This window comes from Cervus elaphus, chromosome 11, assembly GCF_910594005.1.
Source record: "Cervus elaphus chromosome 11, mCerEla1.1, whole genome shotgun sequence".
NCBI classification, from domain to species: domain Eukaryota; kingdom Metazoa; phylum Chordata; class Mammalia; order Artiodactyla; family Cervidae; genus Cervus; species Cervus elaphus.
In genome coordinates this window covers 66,977,913-66,998,896 of record NC_057825.1, presented here as the reverse complement: position 1 = coordinate 66,998,896, position 20,984 = coordinate 66,977,913, and the positions used below count along the sequence as shown (strand labels likewise).

Genomic DNA, 20,984 nt, shown 5'->3' with positions numbered 1-20,984 from the left:
TCCTATTCTATACTTTTTAGTGTTGGTTTGACTTCTTATTCAACATAGATGATCATTAGTTTATTACATCTCTCCCGCTGCTTTTGGGTTTATTCTGCTCTGATTTTCTTGCCATCATCTTCCTCTGAAGATACGGGGAGGGTGGCTGGAGGGACGGTACAGCTTGGCTGCTGGCTCCCATCCTGTCCACAGATTATGAGATGCTGAAGTCCAGGATGTACTCACGGTTGTCTTCTCTGTGCCTCTTGTGTACAGGTGCTGTTATTGTCTCAAGACTATGGCAAACACTTGCTCGGCGTGGAAGACCTCTTACAGAAGCACGCCCTGGTTGAAGCAGATATTGGCATCCAGGCAGAGCGGGTGAGAGGTGTCAACGCTTCTGCCCAGAAGTTCGCGACTGACGGGGAAGGTAAGGATGGACCGACCCCAACGGTACCTCCTTATCAACAGAGGCCCGTCTCTAGAGACGGAGTGCAGCCTTGAAAGGTACCAGGCATTTGTGGGTTCCCAGTGGGCCATGTTGGGGCTATAACAAGATGCCTTCTAAACAGTTTTAACTCCGTCTTACTTTTCTGAAATGGACCTATCTTTCCCTTCAGTACCCAAGTGGTACTTGGTTATGTTGGGCAGTGAACTTTGCCAGACCGCATTCTGCACACCCACTGCCTGGCGTGGCTCTCTTGGCTTTCACACCTGGTCATGCAGATATTTGTCCTAAGTTTGTTTGGAAAGGTTTGGTTTTGTGCAGGTTCAGAAACATTTAAATGCAGCTGCCTTCTTTCTTATAGTTTACCTCATTTTTTGGTTCCTAAGTGACCCAAAAGAAAATAATACTTGGGGAAAAAAAAATAACATTGCTCCTCCCTCCTCTACCAATCAAGATCCTAGAAGGTGGCCCTGCACTTTGCATGAGTGGGGGACCTAGGAAGGAGAACAGGGATGTGGCCGACTGCCTGTCTATGCACGGGAGCCCATGCTACCGCTGTCACACCCATGTGCCTGCCTTGATGTTACACAGGTTACAAGCCCTGCGACCCCCAGGTGATCCGAGACCGAGTGGCCCACATGGAGTTCTGTTACCAAGAGCTTTGCCAGCTGGCAGCTGAGCGCCGGGCCCGCCTGGAAGAGTCCCGTCGCCTCTGGAAGTTCTTCTGGGAGATGGCAGAGGAAGAGGGCTGGATCCGGGAGAAGGAGAAGATCCTGTCCTCCGATGACTACGGCAAGGACCTCACAAGCGTCATGCGCCTGCTCAGCAAGCACCGGGCGTTCGAGGATGAGATGAGCGGCCGCAGCGGCCACTTCGAGCAGGCCATCAAGGAGGGCGAAGACATGATTGCCGAGGAGCACTTCGGATCAGAGAAGATCCGGGAGCGGATTGCCTACATCCGCGAGCAGTGGGCCCACCTGGAGCAGCTCTCAGCCATTCGCAAGAAGCGCCTGGAGGAGGCCTCGCTGCTGCACCAGTTCCAGGCGGATGCCGACGACATCGACGCCTGGATGCTGGACATCCTCAAGATCGTTTCCAGCAACGACGTGGGCCACGATGAGTACTCCACCCAGTCCCTGGTCAAGAAGCACAAGGACGTGGCGGAGGAGATCACCAACTACCGGCCCACCATCGACTCGCTGCACGAGCAGGCCGGCGCCCTGCCCCAGGAGCACGCTGAGTCCCCCGACGTGCGGGGCCGGCTGGCGGGCATTGAGGAGCGCTACAAGGAGGTGGCCGAGCTGACGCGGCTGCGGAAGCAGGCACTGCAGGACACTCTGGCCCTGTACAAGATGTTCAGCGAGGCCGACGCCTGTGAGCTCTGGATTGATGAGAAGGAGCAGTGGCTCAACAACATGCAGATCCCAGAGAAGCTGGAAGACCTGGAGGTCATCCAGCACAGGTGAGCCGCTGCCATGGGGTCGCCCAGCCCACCCACCCTCCCACCCTGCGCAGCTTCAGTGACCAAGCAGGTGACCGCTCTGTCCAATTGCCTTTGCAGATTCGAGAGTCTCGAACCGGAGATGAACAACCAGGCTTCTCGGGTGGCAGTGGTGAACCAGATTGCTCGGCAGCTGATGCATAGCGGCCACCCAAGTGAGAAGGAGATCAAAGCCCAGCAGGACAAGCTCAATACGAGGTGAGCGTGAGGCCAGTGGCAGCAGGCTGGCTCCCTGTGCCTGGCCAGGAGGATCGGGGCTGCCCCCTGAGCCTCATGGTCAGGAACTTCCTGCATGGGGTGACTGACACTGTGGCGCCATTGTCATGGCATCAGCGTCTGTCTTTCGACATACCGTGGTTTTCTGAGAAGTATCTCTGGGGGCAACATGGTTCAGGGCACCCCTCCCACATGTGGGAAGCGAGAGCCTGCATGAGACCCATGCCCAGCATGGTGGGTCGTGACATCAAGGTGGCTCTTCTGCTGTCCCTTTTAAAGTGATTTCTGAAACAGGGTTTTAGCATGTTTGAGATGAATTGGTGGACGAAAGTCCTAATTATCAAGGTAGACTTTTGTCCTGGTGTTATCTTTCTATTGAATAAATACATTTGAGTGGGTCGTGGTGGCAGCTGAAGCCTTGGGGTATGGGACATGTTTAGTAGGTACAGCTTGGAGGTGAGTAAGAGGTGCATTGCAGTCAGGAGTTAAGTGACCCTGGGGGACAGATGTCTTGTCACTGCTCATCTTTCCGCTCTTTAAGTCCCTCTCCTTGTCAGACTTCTTACAGATTAGAGTGTGTCCCTGAGCTTTTGCGATGGTGATACTTGGTGTCCATATACTGAGGGAGGTGGTTTTCCAAACAACGCAGAGTCAGAGCAGAGGTGGCAGGAGAATGGCAGCTGTGACCGTCACTATGAATTTCTTTGTCCACTGTCTCACACTGCTTTCTCTGCCACCCTGGCACCCACAGGTGGAGTCAGTTCAGGGAGCTGGTGGACCGGAAGAAGGATGCGCTCCTCTCCGCCCTGAGCATCCAGAACTACCACCTCGAGTGCAACGAAACCAAGTCATGGATCCGGGAGAAGACCAAAGTCATCGAATCCACCCAGGACCTGGGCAATGACCTGGCGGGTGTCATGGCCCTGCAGCGCAAGCTGACCGGCATGGAGCGGGACCTCGTGGCCATCGAGGCGAAACTGAGTGACCTGCAGAAGGAGGCCGAGAAGCTGGAGTCCGAGCACCCCGACCAGGCCCAGGCTATCCTGTCTCGGCTGGCCGAGATCAGTGACGTGTGGGAGGAGATGAAGACCACGCTGAAGAACCGTGAGGCCTCCCTGGGAGAGGCCAGCAAGCTGCAGCAGTTCCTGCGGGACCTGGACGACTTCCAGTCCTGGCTCTCCAGGACACAGACAGCCATTGCCTCGGAGGACATGCCTAACACCCTGACCGAGGCCGAGAAGCTCCTCACACAGCACGAGAACATCAAAAATGAGATCGACAACTACGAGGAGGACTACCAGAAGATGAGGGACATGGGCGAGATGGTCACCCAGGGCCAGACAGACGCCCAGTACATGTTCCTGCGGCAGCGGCTGCAGGCCCTGGACACAGGCTGGAACGAGCTCCACAAGATGTGGGAGAATAGGCAGAGCCTCCTCTCCCAGTCCCACGCCCACCAGCAGTTCCTGCGGGACACCAAGCAGGCTGAAGCCTTCCTGAACAACCAGGTAACGTCTCCCACCGCTTGGCTTCCTCCCCATTGGGCTGGGCCTCGGCTGCCTGTGGGCTGCTGGTTTACACCTACTTGTGTGAAGTTAGAAGAACAATGGACAGACATTTGTTTTCCCTGACTTCTAAGGCACTGAAACCCATCACAATGAAGGGGATAGAACTGAAGATTCCTATGGAGGCTGCCTTGCCTTGCAAAATACAGTTCCACCACAATAACGGTCTAGGACCTGTTAATGTCTCATAGTATATCATCATAGTAGTTCATTACATTGGCAACATTCTGAGATGTATTAATCCAATTGAAAAGTATTTGGGGGGAACTTTTTTTTTTCCTGAAAGGTTCTGTCTTCCTTGCTCTTAGAAAAGTCAGGGACTTGATCAAGTGACAATGCAGAAATTAGAGAAAGAGCTAAGGATGGTCACCAACAGCAGGGTTGATAATGTCTCTTGAAAGATTAAGTTTGAAGGGTCTGTTGCTATCACCTTATGGGCACATGAGCAGATCCTTGTGGCTGATGCACAAACCTTCATTTACTTCCCTCACTTGCTTTGGGGGAAAAATGAGAGCATTTGACCACTTAGGGGAATCTAGTCACTTTCGGCATCTCATTGGGATTTTTTCCCCTTCCCAACTTTTTCTGTTATCTGACTCCATAGATAATTTTATCTAAGTGTGATAAAGCAGTTGTTGCAAAGTGTGTTGCATGGAAATGGGGAAAACTTTGTTGTTGTTGTTGTTTTATATTCTGAAGGCAAGTTGTATCTCATGATTTTTCATCCTGCTGTGATTTTCCCTTTTTAATTAAGGAGTATGTTTTGGCCCATACTGAAATGCCCACCACCTTGGAAGGAGCTGAAGCAGCTATTAAAAAACAAGAGGATTTCATGACCACCATGGATGCCAATGAGGAGAAGATCAACGCGGTTGTGGAAACGGGCCGGAGGCTGGTGAGCGATGGGAACATCAACTCGGATCGCATCCAGGAGAAGGTGGACTCCATCGATGACAGGTGCGGAGTCCTGACACTCTTAAGGGAGTCTTGCACCCTGGGGCTCTCAAGCATCTGTATCATTGGCCAACATCTTTGGGGCTATGGGTTTAAATTCCAAAGTGGTCAGGATACGGGCTTCTAGTAAAATTTAATCTACAAAAGAAAGCTTGAAAGGCCAAGCTAATCCCTAATCAAAGACTTACAAAGCTGGAGTGCTGAGTAGCAGTGGGGTATAAGCCTGCCCTGTAAGAGGTGACACACAGCACATCACCCAGTGGGACCCTGAGAAGCAGACGCTTCCCCATCCAGCCAAACCCACATTCACCTTCATCCAAGCAAGACTCCTCTGAGGTCTCAGGAGGGGTAAGGAAGAAGGGCAAGGTTGCTTGTCCTGAGTACCTGGCAGAGCCAAATAGGGAGCATCATTAGGCCTTTACTAGAAGGCCTAATGGATAACGCTGTATTGGCATCTTGTTTATGAGAAAAGACCTTTTCCTCTTCAGCCAAGCTCTCTCCACCATTAGATGCTATTGTTTTGTTTTTTATTTTCAGTTCCAAGAGATTTTTCTCCCTGGCCACATTCTGTGTCAGACCCTCTCTCCTAACACTCACTCTGCCTAGGTTATTACTAAAGCAGGAGGTCTGGTGGATCTGGTTTGGACACACAGCCTGGCCTGGTTCTGGCCTGTTCTGAGCTGGCCACTTCTCTCCAGGGATGGCTTATCTGAGTCAGTCACCAGTCTCTGTTACAGCTGATCTCCTCTGGTCCCAGTTTGGGCCAGATTTACAGGCTCATTGTGAGATGATGTCATCAAGAAACAAGCTCTTCCTCAAGGCTCCTCTGACCTTCCAGTGCAGTGAGGAGGAAGAACTGCCGGTGGGGAGCAGTTCCTTACTTAAACCGTGTCTGAGAGGGTGTCCTGGGACCCTGGGCCACATAAACTTGTCACGATCTGCAGTGGAGAGGGGAACGACTCGTTGCCTGTAAAGATCGGGCTCCTGGCTTTAGCCAGTCTGTCCTGTACACTGATTCAGATCCTAAACCATATGCTCTATGGATGGTACTGTGGGAATAGGGTATAAGATAGATTATAATTTTGTATCTGTTGCTTTTAAAACAGCTACCAAAAAAAAAGTCTCTCCACCTTCAAATTAGTATGAGAAACAAGGATTGGGCAAGACAGTTTTAACAAGGAGAAAAAGAATTTCCTTTTCTCCTGGTGTTAAATCTCACTATTTTGTAAACATGATATCCCACGTTCCTCCACGTTAGGTGCACACAGCTGGTTTCCTGAAGATGGGCTGGGCCACTGGGGACACTTGTGTTTAGGTGGGCGCACAGCTGCCTGACCGCTTCCTCAGTGTGTTGATCTCCCCCCGCCCCCCCAATGCCACAGCTGCAAGGGCTTGTTGGAAGCAGGTGATGCTGTCAAGACTGGAGACTCCTGGATAAGAGAGAACGTTTTAGAAGCTCTTTGTTGCAGCTTAAGCTTCCTTTTGTCCTTGACTCAGAGCCTGGGCACCTGGGGTTCCCAGGCCTCCTGGGGATTTCTGTTGTTAAAAACAGTGGGGAGATGATCCTCTACTGTCCTTAAGCTTAACAGAGAGAGAAGGGAGCGGGGCTTTCTGGTGATCTACCCTCAGAAGGATTACATTTTCTACCTTGCCTCAGCATATGTTCCCCAAATTCTGCTTTCACTTTAATATCCCTAGAGACCTCAAAATCTGAAACCTGACCCCAGAGGATACTGGTCAGTTATAAAAATATACAAATCTCAGTTCCAGGTGGTGTCGGAGCACAAGCTAAGTAAATATCTAAACCTTCAGGATCTGATCCCCATCCAGAAATATTCTGACGCTCCCATGAAGCTATTTTTGTAGAATGCAAAATCATTATAATGTGCTTACATTCCGGAAATCTTGTCGATTACCGCTGAGTTTGTTGAAATGAAAAAGTGCTAGAACAAAGACACTGACTTAACAGATGTGGGTAGGGTTTGAGTGGCCTTTATAGTGTCTTTGACATAGTGGGATGGAGCCTGCAGTCCAAGCCTGCTCAAGGGGAGTATGAACGGGTGAGCTTCCTGGCTCAGAGGAAAATTCCAGCCACAGTGCAGTCCTGGGAGAAAAGGAAATCTGTCCAGTTTCGTAAAGCCAGACCCTATCTCACATGGGAACAAAACTTAAAAATTACCAGCATGCTTTACTCACTTACCTGTGGTTCTTCACTTTTCATAAGAACCAGAGTTGAACCTAGTATCTGCCTCTTGTGGTTAGGAGCTTTTGAGTCTCATTATAGGGGTAGGAGGTGAGGGATGGAAAGAAAGCAAGAAATTTAACCTCATCCCAAACAGCACTCTAAAGGGTAAGAGAAACTATGGCCAAGTTCTGGAAGGCCCTTCCCTTTAATTAAATCCGTGATCCAACCTTGAAAGACCTCCCTGAGTTTCACGTCCCATGAACACCAGGGTGGAGAAAAATTGTCCAGGCAGAAATCTATTGGGTACGTGTGAATCTTTATCTTATAAGAGATACATTCAAGATTCCTTCTGGTGGTATTTCTCTCTATGTTGAATTTTCTTAGTGTCTGAGGTTATTTTTAGCTGTTACTTCAGTGAGTTTCAAGGTTGCACGACCTGTTTTAACTGCCTGTGTGTCTGATTACTCCTTGCCATGACAGCATTTTTGTGTGATACTCGGGAAGGAAATGAGATCTTTTCTTCAAGGCCTTTGACTCAAAGCAGGACTCTTGCATTTTGTGACTTAACTCCAACTCAGATTACCTTCCTCTGGAAGATTTGCTTTATTTTTCTTAAACCCCCGTACAAACAGTGACTGGAACTTGAGGGTTGGGAACTTGAAGGACTTCGCTTGACATTCCTTCCCCACCCACATTTTTTAGATGACTAATTCCTTTAATCCGAAATCACAATCTTTAAAAAAAAATTTTTAAGTTTTCATCTTTGAGAAAGGATCGCACTGAAGTAAAGGGACTTAGGCCTTTTAATTTACTATTATAAAAGTCACATTGTTAAAAATGTGGGGGTAGAGGGTGGAAACTACTACCTTTTAATCTCACCCTTAGCACATGCCACTTTGGTCTTTGCTTTCCAATCTGTGCCTTGGAATTTTTTTTTTAATCAGTGATTATGCATAAACTTTTTTTTTTATTTAGCATTATATAAGAAGTACTTTTCTATTGTTGCATTTTGCTTAAGTGGTGTAAACATATTAAGACCCCTTTGCCTGAAGCTACAGAATCCCTTTCAACTTAAAACAAAAAAGTAAAATGTTACCTTCTGTGCTGAGCAGTTCCCTGACAGTGTTGTTTCCATTCACCTTGTCCCTGTGATCCGGGACCTGAAGGAGCAGTGAGGGATCCCCTTTGGTCCTCAGGCAGGTGGTGGCAGCATGCTACCAGCGTCACTTGCCAGTGCCCACTGCAGACCTGTGTGACGCACCGGTCGTTACGGTCTTCCTGCACTTGAAGAAGGTATTTTAAAAGCCAGCCTGTAGCAGGTGCTCCCTGAGCTGCCCTTTCTTGGCTTCGTGGAGAATCAGAGGTTGTGTTCTTCCTCCTCCTGGCCATGGGGGTTGGTGGGGTTGGTCAAGAGATCTTGCGCAGACACTGCAGCAAGAACTTGCCTTGGGACTTGGCAGGAAAACCCAAACCTTCCCATATGCACTCTCCATTTGGGAGACCTGGGTTCATCTCTGGGTTGGGAAGATCCCCTGGAGAAGGGAAAGGCTACCCACTCCAATATTCTGGCCTGGAAAATTCCATGAACTCTATAGTCCATGGGGTTGCAAAAAGAGACACGACTGAGTGATTTTCACTTTCACTTTTCGCCATTCTTCATACCCTGTGTTTAGGCCAGCTGGTGCTTGGGTTCCTTGGGTGTATGAGGAGCTGTGTTATGGTGATGCTTCTCCTTTCTCAGTGTAGTATGGCTCTCCTCGAGGCAATAGAACCATGTGAAGGCAGCTGTGTCCATGGCACTCACAGCATTCATGTGGCTCTTCTTCACAGTTCAGTGGAAAAGCCCCTGGGAGTGGAAAGAAGTCTTGCAGGGGGCTTCCTGTACCTGCACGGTGTGTGCCAAGAAGCCCTGTGGCTGCATCCAAGCTGTGGAGTGAGCGCCCGATGTTGCTTGTCGTTTTACCAAGTTCAGCAGCTCCTTCTAATTCTTCTAAGTTTCTTGGTTAAGGTTTTGTGCTCTAACTTTTGTAAGCCTTGGTTACCCTTATGTATTGATAAAGATGGGGATTGGGTAGGTAGATGATCTCACAGGTCTAAAAATTTTCATTCTTGGTTTATTGTTGTTTGGGACAAGTTTTTCTCATGATGAGAATCTTGTTATCAGGAAATGTTCTTTGAAGCCAGTTACATGGTTTTCTGTATTTTCTTAGCCATGTACATGGTCTGTCACCCAGGTATGAGTTTCTTAAAGATCAATTTTATGTTTTCCCAGTTCCTAAAATGGAGAGTTGTGTGAGTGCCTGCTCATGGTGTTTTTTCCTAGCACCAGACTTACGAAGCTCTGTTGCCTGCATCCTGGCTGGCTGTGTGGCTGGGACAGGTGTTCTGGCTTCTTGTACCATGGCTTACTCATTTGAATGCTCGACTCCCTTGTTAAATTTTGTCTCCTTGACATAATCAAGAACTGTCAGCAGATTGTTTTCAGCATGTAGAGAAACCCAGAAAAGAAACTGAATTGTAAATTCTGTATTTCAAGAATTCCTTTTTTTAAATCATTTTTATTATCGTTATAACAGACACAGGAAGAATCGCGAGGCAGCCAGTGAGCTTCTGATGAGACTGAAGGACAACAGGGATCTTCAGAAATTCCTGCAAGACTGTCAGGAGGTACATCTCCCTTTAACGCCTCCTTTCCTCTTTTCTAACAAGAACCACCAAGCATTTGGCAGAAGAGCCCTTGGGATTGTAAAATGAACTGAGGCCAGAAAATTCACATCACTCATACAATTTGCAGGTGGAGCAGTGTCAGTTCTCCAGCCTACAAGATACCACTTAGAGTAACCAGATTATTACAGTCTAGAACTGTGCTGTTCAACACAGCAGATACTAACCACATGCGGCTGCCTCATTTTAAACGGAATCAAGACTGTAGTTGTTCTGTCACGCTGGCCGTAACTTTAAGTGCTCAGTAGCCGACTGTGATTCGTGGCTGCCATGTTGTATGGACAGTGCAGGTGTGGAACATTGCCATGGTCACAGACAGTGATATTCTCAAATATTCTATAGCCTAAAAACATCTACTATTTAAAATAAGGCAGAGTTACTAGTAGGGAAGGAAAGAAATAAAAGGAATTGCAGTTGGCTACCCAGGTAAAAAGAAAGATTTCAAGAAATATACACAGTTTTCTTACTCAAGTAAGAAACTTCAAGTTTTGAAGACCTTGAAATATCCATCCTTCAGGCTCCTCAGGTATGTGTCTGAAATGCCAAGAGCAGTAATCCTGATCTCAAACTCTTGAGTTTTAACATGTGGTATTCATCTGATGATTCTCAAACTATTTCATACTCCCCTGACACATGCATAAACAAACTGGGACAACTAAAGTTAGCCAGTAAAATGCAATCTCTCTGCAAGCTGGTTGGAAGGAAGCATCTAGCTGACTTCACATGCATGAGATCACAAGCACATCGTATTTCACTATCCACCAGAGAACCATGGTGAGACTCGGTCCTCTCTGGTTTATTCGACTAAATCTCATCAGAGGCAGAAGTGGGATGAAAAATATCCAAGGGAAGCTGTAGGGATCTTGGGGAAGGGGAACTGGAGATGGAGAGGGGAGGATCAAGGTCATATGCTAAGAATACGACCAGACTCTTCACTAATCCTTTGCATGCAAACTTGTAGCTGTGTGTTAAATATGGCTCTCATAACAGTTGAATCAGAGTCGGTGACATAAGCAATCCTTCATGTCCATTAAACTGCTGTCTTACTGTGAATCTTAAAATGTGCTCCAGCAGCTAAACCTTATGAAGGAAGAAAAGCCCCTCAACTGTGTGCTTAGGGTCTCTTGACGTTCAGGGCCACGCTGATGAATCTGGGTCCCTGGAGGGGTTTGCCTGGAGCCAGACAGGCGAAGCCAGGAGTGCCTCTTCAAGTCACTCCTGAGCATGAATAACCAATTTGAATAGGATGCTCATTTAAAGAGGCATTCATGTCCCCAGACAAGACCCAGGGAAGAGTAATGGATTCAGGGTTAGCTGTGTAGAGTCTCATGATGTGCTGCAGTGAATACCAAGTGGCCCTTCAGCCCTGGAGGGAGTGAAAAGTTGTCAAGAGATATTTGCAGCCTGGGCTGTGCCCTCCCCAGATTGGAGGTCCCTGAAGTACCTTAACATTGCCCTTGAGGCCCCGCCAGCTTGTTTTAACCTCAGATCAGATGGGAAGGGGTTGTGCTGGGGAAACCAGTGGGACCCCATCCCTTTGCTTAAAGAACAGATTACTGAGATGAAATCCATTGACCTAAGCATGGTGAAATCTGGACTGAATTTAGGGAAAAGAATGCCAGGAAATAAGCAGGAAGTGAGGGAACAGAGGAACCTTTGAGAGAGGCTCAGTTGAAATTTCCAGCCCCTGATTTTCCATTCACATCCGTGTGGATTCATAAATAGAAACATGTGGGAAAAGTAAATAGATAAGACATAGTCCTTCCAAGTAGAATCACAGGAAATAGTTTCAGTAGATCTTTAGATCTTTGTTAATTCTTGTTCCAGATGAGCGTCCTTGGTTACAAGGAATTTGCTCCCTAACACACACCAGTGACTGATAGGCACACCCAGAGGGCTCAGCCCTGTGTGATTTCCCCTCCAAGAGCGCCCAGAGGTTTTGGCCAGGCTTCTTTGTCCTGGAGGTGATTTGTAGGCCTCCTTCCAACTGCTGTGCCAGGTCTCCCTGGCTTATCTATTTGTTCTTTCCTTAAACCTTGTTAAAAGTTAGTACAACCATAGGATCTGCTGGGGGTACCACATCAGCATATATAGTTTACAAATAAAGACTAAATTTAGGTCAGGTTTGTAAAAATGTATCAAGATGTCAGTCATTCAGTGGTGTCTGACTCTTTGTGATGCTATGGACTATAGCCCGCCCAGCTCCTCTGTCCGTTTAATTCTTCAAGCAAGAATACTGGAGTGGGTAGCCATTCCCTTCTCCAGGGGTCTTCCCGATCCAAGGGTCAAACCTGAGTCTTTTGCATTACATGCAGATTCTTTACTGTTTGAGCCACCTGGGAATCCCAGTAGTTTCCGCATAGTGACAGAGTTTAGGTCAGGTTTGGGGGCTTCAAAACCCTTGGTGTAGAAGTACCAGCAAAGGGTGCTATTATTATTAAGGAATATTCTTCTTTGTTAATATTCCATTATTTAGCCTCATTAAAATATGCCCCTTTTTAAACCGGAATCTCTGAGAATGGAGTTTGTGGGTGGACTAGCGCTACATATGGAAACCTACTTCTTATTGTGTTGGTGGATATTTACAGAGCACCCAGAAGTCAGATTTAATGCTGCTGCTTGCTGTCAGTATTGTTCAAGGTCTAGGAAATCCAGATGGTCTCTGCCACAGCCCCTTCCTGGTTGGTTGGAGGCTAGAGGACGCTGGGTTGTAAGCTCTGCCATTGTTGCCACCCACCATGAATACTTCTGGAGGGGGAAATTTGTTGCCACAGTGCAGGGAGGTTGAGCAGGGCCTAGCTAATCCCAGTTATAGATGGTGATGCAAAGAGCATCATGTTTTTTGTGTTGTTATTTTAATATGATAACCTGAAAAATTAGTGATTTAAAAAGCCCTACTTTTCTATTCTATTCCCTGTCTCCATACCTCCTGTTTTCTGAAACTGATTTTTTCCTCGCCTGGAGGGCAATATAACTAAACGTGGTGGCACTGGCATAGCGGGTTCAGCGCTTTGCTTTGAGCTTAATCCAGTGATCAAAGCATTTGTTCCTATCCTTTTCCAATCTGCACAGTGTTCTGTTCTTCAGAGAATGAGCATATTCTTAAATGACCTTTGTAAATGCCCACTGATAATAACTATGGGTCTGATTCCAGAATGCTGATGGAGGTCTGATGAACTAGCACGTTCCACAGCTCCGTTTCATTGTGCTGTGTCACATGCTGCTTTATCTGTAGGATGATGTGTTCAGCAAAGAGCAGATTTGTTTATAAGCCTCTGATTTTTATGTGGCTCCTTTTTTTTTTTAATCTCTCTTGGGTAGGTGGTTATGAATAGAGCAAATATGTGGATGTCCTTTGCACTTTGGATCATTGCCTTTTATGTTTAGTGTGCACATGTGGAATACAGGGTAGTTTTTCCATTTGCTTTCTTCTTAACATCTTTTCTCCTTAGATTGAATAGCCTTAGCCTTTAAGGCCTTAGCTACTCAGATAACTGGAAGGAAAGTAGGTGATTCTTTTAAAGTAGGAAATTCAGTGCCTTGGTTGTTGTGTAATGGATCTATGGTCCTTGCTTACCAAGGGCTTGATGGGACTTGGTGTTTTTTCCTTAGTAAAGCGTGACATCAAAAATCTCACTACTTTTGCTTTTGATCCCCCTCCTTCCCATACATGGTAGTTTGTATCCTGAGAAGGGTAGGGAGGGTGCCTGGGGGTTCACCCATAGGCAGAGCTGGGGTCCTCCCGGGACCTGCATCCCCCTCCTTGACGTGGTTCCCAGAGAACAGACTGTGTTGTGGGAGCCCTCTTATGGGGAAGCCTCTCCCAGCAGCTGCCCAAAGTGCAAGGGAACGGCCTCAGAATAGTTGGTTCTGTAGGGGTTTATACACCATTTCTAAACCCTTGGTGGTGGGACCATGACACAGTTTGGGTGCAGATTTGTTATGGCAGCAGCTGGTGTAAGAGTGACTTCTTACGGTCATGTGGAGTAAGGGCACTGCCCCTGAAGACTTACTGGCTTCTGGTTCCAGGCTGACCCTGCATTTGTTTGCGTATCTTCCGACTGGGCAAACGGAAGCGCTCTCTTCCTGGTAGGAATTAGGACCCTGGTGTGGCCAACTGCCGGCAGGCAGTGAGGAGCCAGTCAAGTTGGGATGAGAGCCAGCAAGGGGAACGTGTCCAGGGCCTGGGCTAGGCTCAGATCTGTCAGTGGCCAGCAGGGTTTGTGAAGAGGCTTCCCAGAGTTCAGATCCAAGCAAACATGCTGGGTCTCAGAATCCAGTCCTGTGAAGTGTTCTTGATCTTAGTCAGCCCTGTGAAGTGTTCTTGGTCTTCTACAGACAGAGGCTGTAGAAGAAAAGATGAAGGTGACTGAGAAATGAAGGGGGCTAAGAGGGCATCATGGTTGTCTCACCCCTATAGCAAGCAAGTTCCTCATGCTGTTTGTCATCCACATAGATAATGTCTGTGAAGAAGAGGGAAGGATGAAAGAACAGGCACTTTGGTTTCTTTTATGGTAGAACTAAAACTAAAAGTAAAAAGATTACCAAATGTAGTAAAGACAGTTAATCTTGTTTAGCTAGCCATGCGTATTTGAAGAAGAAAGGTTGTGACTTAGCTTGCTTAGGACAGAATTTTAAACACAAGTGTCTGGAGGGAAAGCTGGTTAAGAGTGCCAAACAGTTTGAAAGCTGGCTCGACGTGCTTTTTACACTTCTGGATTTAGTGTTAGATTCATAGTTTGGAGCAAGTCTCAAGTACAGCATCCATACAATGGAGATACCTGTTGTGATGGGTCAGAGTTGTAAAGTAAACGTTTGGTTGTCTGTTGACGTGGAAACGTGGTGTGCATGTAACAACATAACAGCTGTTTCCAGGCAGAAAAAGGCTGATGTCTGTGATCACAATCTCTGAACCTGATTTTTTTCTTTCCTAGCTGTCTCTCTGGATCAATGAAAAGATGCTTACAGCCCAGGACATGTCTTACGACGAAGCCAGAAATCTGCACAGTAAATGGTTGAAGCATCAAGCCTTTATGGCAGAACTCGCTTCCAACAAAGAATGGCTTGACAAAATTGAGAAGGTGAGTCAGGGGGTTGATGGTGCTCCATCGGTGTGGCTATGGTGAGAAAACTGAGTGGAAATGAGCTCCTTTGTACTTAGCATGTTTTCCAGCGTATTTGAGTCCTATGTGACCACATATGGAAGTTACACAGCCAGGAGCAGTCCCACTTTTCACCTCCCAACTCCTACCTTCAAACCAGCAAGAAAGCAGACAAGCAGAAACCCAACCAGGTGGCACAAAATGCCTGCCTTATCTTGTAAAGAATTCTAGGAGTGAGTTTCTGTTGTGTGTCTCCTCTGCTGCACTTGATAGACTGCCAGCCCCCGGGGCAGCGTCCTCACTCTGTTGATCTATCATGTGTGCTGGACTGTGACACACATTGAGCGGATCCACAGAACTTAGAAATACTATGTATTTTAAATTTCTCATTTTAATAATTTAAACTGTATTGTTTTGGCACAGCAAGATTCTCTGCAGCATAACCAAACATGAATGTGACATTCCCCACCCTCCCTTCTCTTCCTTCATACACTATATTATTTCAAAATCTAAACAGTTGAACTGTTAAGGTCTCTTGGGGGTGATGCGGAAGGGATGAAGTTTTAGGTTACTGCCAGTAAGTATCCCAGAGCCCCAACCATCACTTGGTGCTCCATGCCTTTGAAAACCAGTCAGGCCATTGGTGATTTTGTCGAGCAGTAATTCCATGTAGAAAGACTGCGTGCGTGCATGTGTGTATCTGGTGTGTGCACATGTGTTTGTTCAGTGAATAGGTAACTCATAATTCAGATATGTCAGGCTTGTTTTTCACTGTGACACCTGTTCTGCAAACTGTATTTATGTGTGTTTTCCAGGAGGGAATGCAGCTCATTTCAGAAAAGCCAGAGACAGAAGCCGTGGTGAAGGAGAAACTCACAGGTTTACATAAAATGTGGGAAGTCCTTGAATCCACCACACAGACCAAGGCCCAGCGGCTCTTCGATGCGAACAAAGCCGAACTCTTCACCCAGAGCTGTGCAGATCTGGACAAATGGCTGCATGGCCTGGAAAGTCAGATTCAGTCTGACGACTATGGCAAAGACCTCACCAGCGTCAACATCCTTCTGAAAAAGCAGCAGGCAAGTGCCGGGGCTAGCACACCCTAGGCCAGCACACCACAGGCTGTTTCCCTGCTGTGGTCCTGGTGGTCTTAACTCGCCCACCGTGTCCTCAGACATTTGCTTGGAGTGTGAAGGGATTTTAACACACCCAGCACAGTGGGCTCTGGTGGCATCAGGGGACATTTCCAGAATCGATTTGAAAAGACACAGTAGGAGTACTGGGGTCCATACATGGCAGTATATTTTCATTATCATCTTAGTTGACAGATATCACCACTTAACAGTTTAGTAAATGTTCATTTCATCTAGTTCCACAGTTTACTTGAAGAAAAGTTACCATGTTTGCATACCTCACTGTAAAATGTCTAAATATGTGATAGTTATTTGAGTGGTTCAGGGCACTTTTAGATAATAAGAGAAATTTGGGGTTTTTGCAAATCAATAGAGTCCTTCTAAGGGCAAATGATTACATTGATGAGAGAAAATAGCTGTGATGAGGTTGAGCCAAGCAGGTTCGTGGCAGTAGCTTGCAGGAGCTCCCCGGGCCGAGTTTGCAGTGTGTGGCCAAGTGCTTCCCTAGCTAAGAGAGCGGTCAGTATATTCGCCAGCCCCTTGTCTCTGGGGACAGCAGTGTGTGATCTTCCCAGGGTTGTGATCCCTGAGCAAGACACCTCTGCTGTGCTTTTGCCCTTTTCCCTCATGTAAATGTACAGTTAGGCTGTCTTCAGCTGATTATCGAGTATTTTTAAAAAGAAGAATCAGCTTTCTGATTAAAGCAATTGAGAGGAGATGGTTAATGTTAGCTATCCTTCTGGCCTAAAAGAACTGGAAACTGAAGACCTGACTCCTTCCTGGTGATTAAGCTGGTTTTCAGTGTCGTTGTGGCTTCTGAACAGGCAGATGGAGACCATCCTTTCCCCATAATTAATTCTTATTTCCCCTGTAATTTGCCTCTGAAGTTCCTAGATAAACTTGACTGTTGCTCCCAAGTTTAAAAATCCTTAGAAAGGGAGGTTTCGTTTTGGAAACATCAGCTGAGAAAGTGGAGCACTAGGTGCTGGCTTGCTAGCCATGCAGAACCATTTCTTGGGCTCTCCACTGTATCAGTTAATATTCCCAAATCTTCTGTTTTGGACAGTGCCAGAGGGGAGCATGTAGAATCACTGTCTGTGTTTCCCTTGCCTCGGGTGTGAAGTTGGGTGTGTCTTCCGCCCTCAGATGCTGGAGAATCAGATGGAGGTGCGGAAGAAGGAGATAGAAGAGCTCCAGAGCCAGGCGCAGGCCCTGAGTCAGGAGGGGAAGAGCACGGACGAGGTGGACAGCAAGCGCCTCACCGTGCAGACCAAGTTCATGGAGCTGCTGGAGCCCCTCAACGAGAGGAAGCAGAACCTGCTGGCCTCCAAGGAGATCCATCAGTTCAACCGGGACGTGGAGGACGAGATCGTGAGTGCCTCCTCCCGTGGCCGACCTGCAGCCCGGGTTCCCACTGCTGTGCCTGACCCACCTCAGTCCCTGGGGGCTGAGTTGTCGCGGTCCTGCACTGTGTGTCCACACAGAATACACCTCCGGGTTTCTGTCTGGTTTTCTAAAGATAAATTGAGGGCTTTAATGCCCCGGGACAATCATTTTAACAACAAAGAATAGGGACTCCTGGAGAGTCTGGCATTGTGGATAAAAGTAAGGTCTGGAAGACTAGCCTGTACCCTTCATTGGAGAAGAAGGGCAGGCTCCCTGGGCCACCCCTCCCAGTGGGGTAATTGTTTCTTCTTTTTTAAAAAACTTTTATTAAAGTATAATTGATTTACAATGCTGTATTTCTGCTGTGCAGCAGAGTGACTGACTTACAGATGTGTGTGTTCTTTTCCTTTATGGTTTGTCACAGGATATGGAATGTAGTTCCCTGGGCTGCACTATAGTATCTTGTTGTTCATCCCCCACTAGGGTTGCACATGCTTCCCCTCCCATACTGGCCTCCTTGCTCTCCCCTCCTGCCCTTGTCTGCATCAAATATTTGTTCTTTTTGAGTGGCCCTGACCACCTGTTTACAATTCCTTCCAGTTGTGGGTTGGTGAGAGGATGCCTTTGGCGACCTCCACGGATCATGGCCACAACCTCCAGACTGTGCAGCTGTTGATAAAGAAAAATCAGGTAAGCGTGTCTGCTGGGGCCAGCTCCATGTTAGGAGGCAGAGAAGGAGGAGTTCGGAGGACAGGCAGGTTCTCCTTGGCCCCAGGGCCTGGCACAAGCAGTGTGCTGCTGTGGCTCAGTGAGCCTTGGGTGTGTGTTTCCCAATCACATAGACCCTCCAGAAGGAGATCCAGGGGCACCAGCCTCGCATCGACGACATCTTTGAGAGGAGCCAGAACATCATCACTGACAGCAGCCTCAACGCCGAGGCCATCCGGCAGAGACTGGCCGACCTGAAGCAGCTGTGGGGCCTCCTCATCGAGGAGACGGAGAAGCGGCACCGGCGGCTGGAGGAGGCGCACAGGGCCCAGCAGTACTACTTTGACGCGGCCGAGGCCGAGGCCTGGATGAGCGAGCAGGAGCTGTACATGATGTCCGAGGAGAAGGCCAAGGTGAGGACAGAGGCTGAGCCCACCCCCCAATCCCGTCCCTGCACCCGGGGAGCCTCTGACTCAGACCAGAAGCTTGTGCTGCTGGGGTTGGCATCCTTGTGCAACGTCTGACTGTTGCCTTGTTTATGGGGGCAGTGCGGTGCACATAGTTGACTGGAACCTGGCTATTTGCCCCTTGGTACAGAATTTTCTTCTCGGAATCATGGTATCTATCTGCTCTCCCCTTTTTTAAACAGAAATTTGCCAAAGTCTTTCTTTTACAATATACTAGATGCTTTTGAGACAGTTTAAAAGTACTTGAAAGTACTCCGACCAGAATGCTATCATCTACATCTGTTAGACATGGAGAGTTTTTCCAGCCAGGACACACTTGGTTTGCCTGGGCTTTGCCTCATATGTCGGAAGGTCCTCGTCACTGTGCGTCACTCTCATGGCCATCTTTCAGAGGCTCCCACGGCCCAGTCCGCCTTGCCACTCTTGAAACGCTCCATACTGCACTGCCCATGTTGCACTTGTGGCTTTTTTTCTTTCTACTAAGTCTTCCTCCCGCCCCCTGTGCTGTGCAGTCAGCCGGTCCCGCTTTCAGTTTGGATTCAGGGGTGGGGGGCGGCTGTGGGTGTGACGGTCCCCTGTCTGTACAGGATGAGCAGAGCGCCGTCTCCATGTTGAAGAAGCACCAGATTCTGGAACAAGCTGTGGAGGACTACGCGGAGACGGTGCACCAGCTCTCCAAGACCAGCCGGGCCCTGGTGGCCGACAGCCATCCTGAAAGGTGCGTGCCGCTTCATCAAATGAGACTGGGCTGGCAGTTCCTCCTGGTCAGGGCCTCCTGCGTGAGTCTTTGGGAAGCATTTTTAAAACAGACCCAGTAGGCCTGTGCTGAACAGGAAGGGTGAACCTGTTAATATTACAGGCGCTTGCTCTCATGGGATAACTATCTCCTGCTGGCCAAGTCCTATTGAGAGATTATTGGTGTCGTGAGTCAGGGGTGCAGATGCATGGGTACAGGGTGATCAGAGCACCTACGCTTAGGTTTAGAAAGTCACCTGTTTTAGGGAAGTGTTGTAGTAGAGCAGTGTCTGTGTGCTCTTAGTCACTCAGTCATGTCTAACTCTTAGCAACCTCATGGACTGTAGCCAGCCAGACTCCATGGGATTCTTCAGGCAAGAAGACTGGAGTGGGTTGACATTACCCTTCTCCAGGAGATCTTCCCGACCCAGGGATTGAACCCAGGTCTCCTGCATTGCAGGCAGACTCTATACTGTGTAAGCCACCAGGGAAGCCCATTGTGGAGCGATGGGTAAGGACCTGTGGACTTGTGAAATAATTAGAGCTTCCAAGAGAACAAAATGATGCCACTCTTAACTCTTATACTTGGAGTCTTGATAATGCCTCAGAAATAAGAAAAAAGAGTGTGTGGCACCCTGCCCTGTTACATACCAAACTGACACACTCACTGCAGTGGTAGTCATTTTAGGCTTTCTCTGTAACTGCCTTTTGTGTCTCAGACAGACAAGGATCAGCTTTGGGCATTAACCGAGGCAAGCTGGAGGTGAGGTCCTTGGCTGTCTTGGGATGGGGCCCTTTCAGGAAGGTGGCCTTCCTCATCTGCAAGGCTGGGCATCGAGTCCTTGTCTGACCGCTTACCTGCTGGAAGGCTGTCCTTCTGAGAGAAGTGAGAAGCAGGGTGGCAGGGTGGATGCTGCTCCCCCAGGATCCAGGAAATGGGAGCAATAGGGCCCCCCTTCCTGAAAGGAAAGAGCATACAGCCCAGAGAAGGTCAAATGCTTGCAGACGGGGATGTCATCTGTCCCTTTGGCAATGTGGCCCCTGAGAACAGAGGATGGCTCCCTCTTCCTAGGCTAATAATTTTTTAACATTAAAGGAAATCCTGACGGTCAGAGCCATCAGTGCAGAGCATTTCGATTTCTGTCCCCTCCCTCTCATCACAATCAGGGTGGCCTTTGTCCTTAATGACTGTTTTGTTACATGTTGGCATTCCATTACCTGAAGTTGAGGTCAAAGTTGACTTTTATTTTTGGGGCTAACTCAGCTAACCTTCAGATTCCTTTGAGAAATTTTGTACAATGTGACCTCCTGGCATTTGCCCTCATTTGCTATCTCCCTGAAGAAAATGTGGCATTTAAGGCTCACCCACACCCACCCCCCCACCCCGTCTCACCCCCCTCAGTGAACGTATCAGCATGCGGCAGTCCAAGGTGGACAAGCTGTACGCAGGCCTCAAGGACCTGGCTGAGGAGAGGCGGGGCAAGCTGGATGAAAGACACCGCCTGTTCCAGCTCAACCGCGAGGTGGACGACCTGGAGCAGTGGATTGCCGAGAGGGAGGTGGTCGCGGGGTCGCACGAGCTGGGCCAGGACTACGAGCACGTCACGGCAAGTAACACAAGCAGAGCTCGGGTGGGCCTGTGGCACGCGGCAGACTGTGGGAAGCTCTTCTCATTCCCTGTCTGCGAGCAGAGGAAACACCCCAGACTCGAGTCAGAGGTCGTGGGGTTTCATTTCAACTGGGCACTTTTGTCATCGAGTAACTTGGAAGTTGTCATGTTTGAATCTCTGTGCCCGTTCCTCTGGTCAGAGGCGGTGGAGCCTCTGCTGCCATGAGTGAGAAGGAAGTCTGATTGACATGAGGCTTTGGATCTGACATCTC

At 48.2% G+C, this 20,984-nt stretch overlaps 1 protein-coding gene across 3 annotated transcripts in view; it reads left to right on the top strand.

Annotated features, from left to right (window-relative positions):
- SPTBN1 (spectrin beta, non-erythrocytic 1) overlaps positions 1-20,984 on the top strand; it is a 201,912-nt gene that overhangs the window by 160,605 nt on the left and 20,323 nt on the right. For all 3 annotated transcript variants that reach the window (XM_043918011.1, XM_043918012.1, XM_043918013.1), the window contains 13 exons: positions 256-409; positions 1,019-1,889; positions 1,989-2,126; positions 2,896-3,652; positions 4,464-4,666; positions 9,425-9,515; positions 14,507-14,653; positions 15,490-15,753; positions 16,954-17,178; positions 17,794-17,883; positions 18,036-18,314; positions 18,956-19,086; positions 20,506-20,710. In XM_043918011.1, coding sequence (XP_043773946.1) covers positions 256-409; positions 1,019-1,889; positions 1,989-2,126; positions 2,896-3,652; positions 4,464-4,666; positions 9,425-9,515; positions 14,507-14,653; positions 15,490-15,753; positions 16,954-17,178; positions 17,794-17,883; positions 18,036-18,314; positions 18,956-19,086; positions 20,506-20,710 — 3,555 coding nt within the window. The remainder of the gene's footprint in view (positions 1-255; positions 410-1,018; positions 1,890-1,988; positions 2,127-2,895; positions 3,653-4,463; positions 4,667-9,424; positions 9,516-14,506; positions 14,654-15,489; positions 15,754-16,953; positions 17,179-17,793; positions 17,884-18,035; positions 18,315-18,955; positions 19,087-20,505; positions 20,711-20,984) is intronic.